The following is an 11,008-nucleotide window of genomic DNA, read 5'->3' as shown; positions in this document are numbered from 1 at the left end:
TACGAGATGAAGGCGTGGAACAAATGGTTCAAAAGTTTGTGGCTAGTATCGGATTTCGGCGATGCTCGCAGGATGTTTGCCTGTATGTACGAAATGGAAAAGTCCGGTCCAGTGTGTATACTTTCGGACGTAGATGGCATGCTCACGGTGTGCAAGGATTTCCCGAAATTTGAAGCAATGAAAAGATTTCTGCAGCGTGAATTCCACTTGGTTGATGCGCAGGGGCAGATGTTTGGGAACGAAAATCGAGCGGGATATCGGCAGCGGCATCATGAAGCTTATCCAGCCGGACTACACTGAAGCGGTTCTTCGTCTGTTTGCCATTGAAGCATGCAAGCCAGCTACTACCCCGATGTGTGCAAACTTGCAGTTGCAGAGGCTGAGGATCAGGAGCTCCATAACCCCTACCGTACTGAGAATTGACTGCTTGACATACCTCATGGTTACGTCACGTCCCGACCCAAGTTCGACTGTGCTCTATTTCAGCCAGTTTGAGGCTTATTCGTCAGAGGACTGAGGACCGAGAGCCCTGGTCGTATTTGAAGAGAATATTGAAACCCGCATAATGCTTTTTAGAGGTGCCCTTGCAGAAGGTCTTAAGTTGTTCTATACCACTCCGGTATTTACCTTACGAATTAGGAAAACTGCAGGAAAACCTAATTCGGAGTAGCCGGCAGAAACTGATCTAAGAAAATAGATGAAAAATTCTTACCTCAGCCCAGGTTCGAACATCCTATGCTATGATTTACCGAAATAAACACAGACAACTGTTATCGGTCGAGGACAAATCGCTTAAACGTGCCAGTGTAATATTTTTAGCTGCAAGGAATTATTATTAACTTTCGGTGTCAAGTTCAGTCGCTGTGAAGAGACAAAAGAGACTGACTTTATCGTTAAAATTCCTATTGGTAAAATTTTTCTAAACGTTACCAATTGGAAAAACATTACTAAAAAAATGGAGTGTAAAATTGTTACTTCTTTTGTCACGGAAAAGCGCCAATTAAAAACTCGTTAATAACAAACCAAAGGACATTCTTTTTATGCGGTGTATGTCAAGTTAAGGGTAATTCTTTAATAAAAAATCGTGGTAAATTATATTGGATGATAGTAAAAAAAATTGTCAAGGACGATATGAATTTCAATATTCTTAAAGATCTGGGCAAATTAAAGCCTGTTGTATTACATGTATTTTACATTGAAATTGATAAAAATTTTAATTATTCATTTTAAAATTAATTTTAACGTTAAAATACTCCTACTTCGTCTGAAGCGTAAACTTTAAATAGGAAAACTTCTAAAAGGAAATGTAAATTTCATTATTTGATTTTTCATCAATATATTCAAAACGTTATTATAATTCAGTGTTTAATTTTGCTAGCATGCGAGTTAGAAAAGCAAGTTTTAAAATCCAAAAAAGAGGAGAAATTTCCACTAAGTACATCACTATAAAATTTAAGTAAAGGGCTAGCCGTGGATCTATAAAAATGTTGCTAAAATATTCTTTGATTTTATTTCAAAGCACAATGACGCGCAACTGTAGGGCTTAAAAGAAAGGTGCTATTTCAGTATTTGCACTTACGACTGCTCCACGTTCTTTAGGAGGATGTGACTACAGCTACTACAGCACACCGATCGCAAAATTCACCTGCAGTCAAATTTACTCCATAAAGGCTCATTATACTTCTTACATGGCGGTTAATCTCTCACGCTCTGGTATTACAAGTCTCAAGTCCAAGATATGCAAAAACATCAGTTTCTGTAAACTTGTACATATTATAAAGCAAATTTGAATACGTGATTTATTTATATAAAATTAATTATTGTATATTTAGCACAATCATTAGTTTATAATACTATTTGCATTGCTTTATTTATCACTTCGACACCGACGTTAACACTGAGACTATATATTATCAGCTTCTCGAGAAATCTAGAAAGGATATCATATTTCACAGAAAGACTAAACCACATCCGCTGTCATTATTTATAGCCCGTGACTAATCCCTTATCGACTTGATGGCGCCTGAACAACGTTCTAGAAGGATCGCTACAATATTTTTAAATTGGACACGATCTTATCTTGGACCAGTAGAAGTGCAAGCCTCTTTATAGTTTTAAGATTTTCTTTGTCTCCAATTAGAAAGACAGTCTAGTTTAAATTCGTTTCCACGAGATGGCTCTTCGCTATTTGTTTGTTTCATGCATGATACAAATCCATATTTTACACATCGATGGGTACATGTTAATTTACACTGGGGTAAATACTGTAAAAAATTACTTGGAGTCTAGTAATACATGGAGGGTTTGTCTGTGGAATCGGGAGCAAAATCAATCAAAAATTAGAAGTTTTTACATGTTATAATTAATAACTTCAATATTTATACAATTTATACACTTGCGCTGGACTTTCTATTTAGTGCAAATCACTGCATGTATGTTAATTTTCCGTTGTTTCATTAACAGGAAGTTGATCGCTCCGGGCGTGTATAATAAATATGAAATGTTATGCAGATGCAGATACCTAATGATGCGTGAACAGTAAATTCTACTGATAGGTACCTAAATGTTTAATCAAGCAATATTTTTTGTTCTCCAAACATTGATGTTTTACGTAATCATAACTTTCATATTATTGTAGTTATTAGTTCTTTGGGTTTCAATTCAATCTTCGGCGAGGCAAAAGTTATCGAACAATATTGAAAACAACGTGCCCGGTAGATAAAAGGAACGAATTATGAGAACGCAGTTATTTAACAAATACCACTTACGGTTAAATCACAAACTTACAAAATATGTAATAAGCAGATTACAGTTTTTGTAATAAATAACACAATACGCACCTAATACCTACCTACCTATGTAATGTTTGTCACATTTCCGTGGTATTTCACGGATACCTTAAAATCGAGGACGTAGAAACCTTATTTTTATAATCATTACAAAAATGTTTGCAAAATAATAAAATCCTTCAAGCGTAATTTGATGCTTTTAATTTTGCAAGATTGAGGTATTCAATTAATCATTAGCAACTATTAAGATACTCTTTTAATTGAAAGGATGGTCGCTATGTGAGCCTCGTTAATGTATTTCTGATATCGTTGGATATGTACCCAAATTCGATACTTATTTTATCTTGTTGATTCAATTATCCACTCTTTATTTACATTGCAATACAAATTTAGTTTTTTTTATAAGGTCAATAGCAAGTAATAATTCTTCATTTGCTATTATAGGTAGTACAACAGATTAGACTTACCACAGAAAAAAAGCAGAAGACAAAGTAGTACAGGATCTGATTTTGCATCAATCTTACTGTTGGTTACGTGCTTGCCTCATCAGCTATCACAATGCGAAAACCCGTTATCGAAAAATGGATAGAACTGCAAGATCCGATCCGACTGTAATATAACTAAATAGATAAACCAGCACTCAAAGTAGACAAAAGTGCTACCATGCGTCAGTGTACCTACCTACAAATGAAATATTTTATAAAGTGCAAATGATTTCGTTGCATATTAATCTTCTTGTCTGCTGGTTTTTTCATTTCATTTTACGAAACTAGCAAGGTTACCCAAATTCGTATGTTGGACCTGAAATCGTATATAACGTAATGTATCCGGTATTTAAACTGATTCTTACAATTAAGACTAAAATTAAAAACTAAAACCCTAAAAGAAATCAAAGGTAACCCTCTTCGTTGATGTAATAAAATGTACACACCTCTTAAATAAGAGGGCTAATTGTAGATGAAGCAGCTATTTTATTGTCGATGGAAACATTGTCGTACACATATTTGGGGATGATCTTCGACTCTCAACTCTCTTGGATACCACACCTAAACCAACTCAAAAAGGACTGCAAACAACGACTCAATCTACTCAAATCATTATCAAATTACGAATGGGGCGCTGACAGGAACACTTTAAAACTACTCTACAAAACATTAATCCTGTCCAAAATAGACTACGGCAGCATAGTATACGGAGCTGCAAACAAAAATATTTTAAAAACCATTGACGCAATTCACCACGCAGGTCTTCGTTTCGCTATCGGAGCTTTCCGTACCAGCCCAACTATTAGCATACTATGCGAAGCTGGAGCGCCCACCCTAGAACTACGAAGGGAAAAAATCGTAAGCAACTATGCAATAGCTTGTATATCCAATAATAATCACATAAACTCTACACTTTTCACCACACAGGCCTTAAACACCCAACCACACCACCCACGAATCATACCACTCAACATAAGGGCACAAAAAATTCTTTCCTCCCTAAACAAACCTTTACCTATCCCAACCTATAAGTATCCCTCCGTCACTCCTTTCTGGTTAACTAAATCCCCTAGTACCCACCTCGATCTATCAGTCTATATAAAAACAGAAACCAACCCAAAATTTTATACCAACAAACTAAATGAAATAATTAATGACAAGTTTCTAAACCACGAACTCATATACACGGACGGTTCGGTCAAAAATCACAAAACTGGATGTGCTTTCATACACAAAGACTATAGTGAAATGTACCGCCTAGCGGAAGACACAGCCGAAGCGGTAGCTATAATAAAAGCCCTAAAATACATAAAACAAAGTGATAATAAACAGTATGTGATTCTCTCCGACTCGACAAGTGTACTGAAGTCATAAAAAACTTCTTATCGCCAAACCCCCTAATTAAACAAATCTCCGACTTAAATGAGGATGTACATAACAACGGCAAGACTGTGGACTACATCTGGATCCCATCACACATAGGTATCGCAGGAAACGAAGCCGCAGATAAGTTAGCCAAAGAAGCAACTGAAAAATCAAATATCGACGAAAAAGTGCTCACAACCTACGACCTCAAAAAAAGTATCCACAAAAACCTTAGACAAAAATGGGAAATCCAATGGAAAGCTATCGACCCACTGACGAACAAACTACGATCAATTAGAGACACTACATTCTTCGATGGCGGTTACCATAAATTGACACGAAGAAAAGACCAGGTGGACATCACAAGGCTGAGAATTGGACATACCCGAGTTACCCACGGCCACCTAATGAGGAAAGAGCCACCAAAAATGTGTGAACAATGCCAAGCCCCCATATCAATAAATCACCTAATAACCGAGTGCAATGCTTTTGAAAACGAACGAAGGAATTGTAACATTACGAACGATCAGACGACCAACCTAACAACAAATACCATATAGCAAACATAATTAGATTTATCAAACTAACGAAACTAGAAATATAACATACTGTGTCAACATGTATCACACGGCGCTAATGACCACGTAGTTGAAGCGTCTTAATTTAAAAAAAAAAAAAAAATTGTCGTACACAAATATCAGCCGAACATAAAGAAAGGTACGCTTCAATTACGGAAAATGCAAATGGTGGTACTTACGATAAAACACAAACAAACGCATTTAAAATACTCACTATTACAGTTCTTAGGTGAATCCGGCCTAACATTATTTCCGGAATCCCCAAATTAATGAATCCAATCCCCAGAGAATTAATAAATATGGATGATGGCAATTAAAGTTCCATGCCTTCTAACTAACGCCTCAGCTGTTTGTTCAAACGGAGTGCACTTTGTTACGGCTCACAACAAAAAGATAAAAATGAACGTGGAGAATCTGCAAACGCTGCCCTGCGTTGTCAAACAACAATAGAGGGAGCCAGCTATTCAAAAGTTATACGAGGATGTTTCAACAAGTAAATTTACGGTGAACAATAATAATGCTTTGTAATGGAAAAAATAAATCGTTACATCCTTCTTTTAACATCATTCACATCATTTCGGTAACCAGTCATTTTACTGGGTAAAGTAATATTGAAAAATATATTTTTCTACGGCCTCCGTGAAAATGAGGTCACAACCCATTCCAATATGGCGTCCATTAGAAATAAGAAAGTGGTAGCCTGTAGCCTCTATATCCAACGTTCCATTGAAACTCTGATAACAGATTCAGATTTTCCGAAAAAAGAGTATCTACCAATGCAAACCATCTATTTCCACTAGAGAAAATAAAAACGAAATTTGACATTTTCAGTTTTTCGTTGATATCTGAGTAATTTTCAAAGATTTCTCAAAAATTTTAAATGCGTTTTTTTAGTCACAAAAAAGAGCAACTTTGTCCCTATTTAACCTACACTGCATCTCACCGTAACGGAGATCCCAATGATGAGCCACGAATTTGAACCACCCTGTACAAGGAGATAAGCGCGACCGTAGGTGTTCATTATGTAATTTCAAACTTCTACAAAATGGTCTCTAATGATCAGTTATACCTGTGGAGACCCGCAGTGGATGCAGATCGGGACAAGAAATAGTAGTAGGCTTATGTCATGAGGAGATAGTGAACGGTCTAGGAATGAGATGTGTTTGTAAAAGTGGAAATAAAAGTGTATTTCAAATAGTAGTGTTTCACTGGGTTATTACATTGGCAACGAGGATTAAAAAGGAACTTATTTTGGTAAGAAAAGAAAAGGGGGAACATAATTATGCTCCTAATACAAACTCGGTTGCAGAGTTGAACCGAAGAGTGACCGTTAAATCGGACACAGAGGGCGCGCACTAAACTGCGCACAAAGAGCGTCTGTTAAATCGGACTCAAAGGGCGTCTGTTAAATCGGACTCAAAGGGCGTGCACTAAACTGCGCGCATAAGGCGTCTGTTCAATCGAACTCAAAGGGGTCTGTTCAATCGGACCCAAAAGGGGGCGCACTAAACTGCGCACATTGGGCGTCCGTTAGATCGGACACAGAAACGGATAACCCGTTAAGCAAACAAAGTGAGTAAGTGAAACGTCACTGTGACAAGATTAATAATATTTATACAATAGGTTTTTTTTTTTTTAAATGGAGTATTGTAACATAAAACCGTTCCTTTGTGACAATATAGACAAGGCTCTGTTACGTACGGAATGGGAGAAATGGTTGCGATCGGTTAAATTGTATTTTGAGGCGGAAGAAATAGTACATCCTAAAAAAAACGCAGTAAGTTACTGCATTTTGGAGGAACGCAGCTACAGGACGTGGCATATAATCTTCCCGGGGCCATCGAAGAATACGACGAACAACAGAAAAATGACGTTTTTGGAGTATTAGTGAAGAAGTTAAACGATCATTTTTCTCCCGAACAGAATTCGACTTTTGAACGTCACGTGTTTAGAACTATTAAAACGGAAGGGGGAGAAACCTTTAATAAATTCTTGTTAAGAGTAAGACAACAATCGGCAAAATGTTCATTTGGGACTTCCAAAAACGAAGCCATAGATATCAACTTAAAAGACAAGTTGATCGACTCATGGGCATCGGCGGAACTTAAGAAGAAATTATTGGAGAAAGAGAGGTCTTTAGATGAAGTCATAGAATTATGTCGGGTACATGAGGAAATAAGCACACAATCCACAGTAATGAACCAAGTTAACTCAGAACCAGGTCCGTCGTACGGTCACATTAATAAGGTGGAGATAAAGGGAAGGCAAAGTAATGAATGCGCAAGATGTGGAAGAACCGATCACAAGACACAAGATGTCGGTTGCCCCGCACGGAAAGTTAAGTGTCACCGCTGTGAGTTAGTTGGGCATTTTGCTATCAAATGCAGAACGAGAACCACTAAGCGACCTGCTAGGTTTGAACCAAAAGGGAATACGAAGAGATGGCGAAATGCAGTAAATCGAGTGGATGAGGATGATCATCTATCACAAGAGCGCGAAGAGGATCGGGAAGTAGAAATCGAGAGGTTTGATTGTTTTAAGGTAGGCAATGGTCGAGTGGTAGATAATTCAGCAGGCAAAGATGGACTAATTGAATACATCGTGGGAGGTGTTAAAATAACCATGCTCATCGATTCCGGGTCAAAAGTGAACGTTATAAACGGCACAGATTGGAAAACGTTGACGCGAAATAAAACTGTAGTCTGGGAATTGAGCCTAAATAGTGAGAAAACGTTGAAACCTTACGCTTCTGGAACGTTACGAGTCGATCACAAATTTCGGTCCACAATCACAGTGGGAACCAGGCAAGAAATAATTGCGGATTTCTTTGTTATCGAAGGAGGAGACGTATCTCTAGTAGGAAAAGACACGTACCGCTCTTCGACTGGGAATACTGAAGATGGGTTTGGACGTAAATGCATTAGTGGAAAACACGTCGTTTCCGAAAATCAAGAACGTGTTCGTGAAGCTTACCATTGACCCGAGAATAAAACCGGTTCGACAACCTCTTCGAAAGGTACCCATCACGGTGGAAGAAGCAGTAGAACGGAAATTGGACGAGACTTTACGTAAAGGAATAATTGAGAAGGTACGTGAACCTAGCGAATGGGTGTCCCCAATAGTAGTAATTTTCAAGCCGGGTGGCGACATCCGTATTTGTATTGATGTGCGGAGGGTAAATGAAGCTATTCGGCGTGAAAATTATCCCTTCCAACCTTTGATGGGTTTATGACTAAACTGAGAAACGCGCGGTTCTTCTCAAAGTTGGACCTACTTAACGCATACCACCAGGTGGAATTAGATGAAGAAAGTCGTCCCATAACGACATTTATTACACATAAGGGAATGTTTAGATATACACGTTTGTTGTTTGGGGTCAAGTCGGCTCCAGAAATTTTTCAGCGTATTATTGAGGCCATATTGGCAGAGTGTGAAGGATGTTTAAACTACATAGATGACATTATTGTTTACGGAGGTACCGAGGAAGAGCATGACATAAATCTGTCAAAGGTGCTGAAAACATTAAAGGAAAATAACGCCGTTCTTAATGACAACAAATGTTTATTCAAAGTCCAAAACTTGGAGTTTTTAGGCCACAAGCTGTCAGTAAATGGAATCGAGGCAGCAGACAGTAAAGTGAAAACTATCCTTGAATTTCGATCCCCAAATACTAAGGGAGAAGTCAGGAGTTTTCTGGGTCTTGTGACGTATATGGGGAAATTTATTCCTGATCTTGGTAGCATCACGGATTCACTGAGACAACTCATAAAGCAAGATGTCAAATTCATTTGGACATCGACGCATCAAAAGGCTTTCGACAAGTTAAAACGAATGTTGGCTAAACCACCGGCGCTGGGTTATTTCGATCCGAAGCGACGAACACGGCTAGTAGCTGACGCCAGTCCAGTGGCATTGGGTGCAGTACTAATTCAGTTTGACGATCAGGAAGTACCTAAAATTATATCTTTCGCCAGCAAAAGTTTATCTATTGTGGAAAGAAAGTATTCGCAAACCGAGAAGGAGAGCCTGGCATTGGTTTGGGCGGTAGAACGTTTCTACTTCTATTTAGCCGGATTATACTTCGAACTAGAGACGGATCATAAACCCCTAGAAGTAATTTTCAAACCGTCCTCAAAGCCGGCCGCCAGGATTGAACGGTGGGTACTACGCTTACAAGCGTTCAAATTCAAAATCATTTATCGACCTGGGAAACAAAACATCGCAGACTGTGTGTCTCGGCTGTGCCCATCTTATTCCAAAGAACCTATCGATATTGGGAGCGAATACCATATATATACCGTCATAGAGGCGGCAACACCAAAAGCGGTGACCATTTCACAGATATTTAACGAAAGCAAAAACGATGAACACCTAAAAGATGCAATAAACAAAATCGAGAATGAAGCATGGGAATCAGCGGACGCAAGTCCATATTATCCTTTCCGATTTGAGCTGACAAATAGCGGTCCCATTCTTTTGCGAGGAAATCGCATTATCATACCTAACACCCTTAGACAACAGATTTTGAAGTTGGCTCACGAGGGCCACCCGGGAAAAACAGCTATGAAACGACGATTACGGGCAAAAGTGTGGTGGCCACAAATTGATCGAGAAGCTGAGAAAATGGTAAAAACTTGCTTGGATTGTCTCCTAGTGTCCAAACCAAGTCGCCCTCCACCAATGACTAGACATAAGTTCCCGAACGGGCCGTAGCAACATATTGCCATCGATTTGATGAAGGCTGGTCCTATACCTGAAGAGATACTGGTTGTGATTGATTATTTTTCGCGCTACCAAGAGATAAAATTTCTCAAGTCTTCTACGGCAGCCACCATTATCGCGCATCTACAGGAAATGTTTTCTCGACTTGGAATACCGAATTCGATACGAGCTGACAACGGGCCCCAGTTCGCAAGAAAGGAATTTCACTTGTTTTGTGAGGGAAGCAATATTGAGTTTATTCACACAACACCTTATTGGCCGCAGGCCAATGGGGAAGTGGAAAATCTAAACCGATCAATCTTAAAACTATTGAAAATAAGTCATACTGCAGGAAAAGACTACAAAGCTGAACTGCAGGAATTTACTCTGATGTGCATATAATACGGCATCGCATAGTACTACCACAGGTAAATAAATCCCCGTCGGAGTTTCTCTACGGCAGAAATATTAGAGACAAAATCCCAACTATCTACGATTTATACAGTGAGCTGACGGATGAAGAAGCCTATGATCGAAACCTGCTAAATAAACAAAAAGGAAAGGACCTGGAAGACCGGACAAAGGGCGCGCGAGAAATTGACATAAATGTTGGAGATCCAGCTTTAGTCAAGAATGTTGTCGTTCCCCATCAACTGATTCCGACTTTTAGTAAGGACACTTAAAAAGTTCAACAACGGTCGGGAAATGAGTTGGTTCTGGAGGGAGCAGGGCGCGTTATTCGACGACACGTCAGCCACGTTAAGATAAATCTGAGATACATCTTTTCAGCAGCCTGCCGCGGGACCGGAGACATCCAACACTTCGAAACGTTTACAGGATTTGGAGGACGGTTCGACTAACACAGAAGTTAGCACGTCCCTCGAGCCATCTGAAATCCCGACGGTAGTGAATGCACTCAGATTGGAAAGAAAGGGAGGAATGTGGAGACCCGCAGTGGATGCGGATCGGAACGAGAAAGAAGAGTAGGCGTTTGTCATTAGATATAGAACTGTCTATGAGTGAGATGTGTTTGCTGGAGTTGAAATAAAAAGCGTATTTTCAAATAGTGGTGTTTTACTGGGTTATTACA

At 38.9% G+C, this 11,008-nt stretch overlaps 1 protein-coding gene across 1 annotated transcript; it reads left to right on the top strand.

Moving 5' to 3' along the window:
- Positions 1-6,930: 6,930 nt before the first annotated feature.
- On the top strand, positions 6,931-10,905 carry LOC116163872. The gene is made up of 6 exons (XM_031478002.1): positions 6,931-6,943; positions 7,016-7,570; positions 7,646-8,175; positions 8,234-8,392; positions 8,509-9,843; positions 10,756-10,905. Exons 1-6 carry the CDS (start codon positions 6,931-6,933, stop codon positions 10,903-10,905), a joined length of 2,742 nt encoding a protein of 913 aa, XP_031333862.1.
- The last annotated feature ends 103 nt before the right edge of the window (positions 10,906-11,008 follow it).

Source organism: Photinus pyralis, unplaced genomic scaffold (assembly GCF_008802855.1).
Source record: "Photinus pyralis isolate 1611_PpyrPB1 unplaced genomic scaffold, Ppyr1.3 Ppyr1.4_LG2, whole genome shotgun sequence".
In the NCBI taxonomy this organism is placed as follows: Eukaryota; Metazoa; Arthropoda; class Insecta; order Coleoptera; family Lampyridae; genus Photinus; species Photinus pyralis.
Note: the sequence above shows the minus strand (reverse complement) of the source record. Positions and strands in the feature narration are given on the sequence as shown.

Bases quoted from the DNA above. Each gene is read 5' to 3' on its own strand.
- LOC116163872 (XM_031478002.1), top strand. The intron at 7,571-7,645 runs GTGAGTTAGTTG...TTGAACCAAAAG, and splicing joins GAAAGTTAAGTGTCACCGCT to GGAATACGAAGAGATGGCGA. The intron at 9,844-10,755 runs GTAAAAACTTGC...AAACGTTTACAG, and splicing joins ATCGAGAAGCTGAGAAAATG to GATTTGGAGGACGGTTCGAC.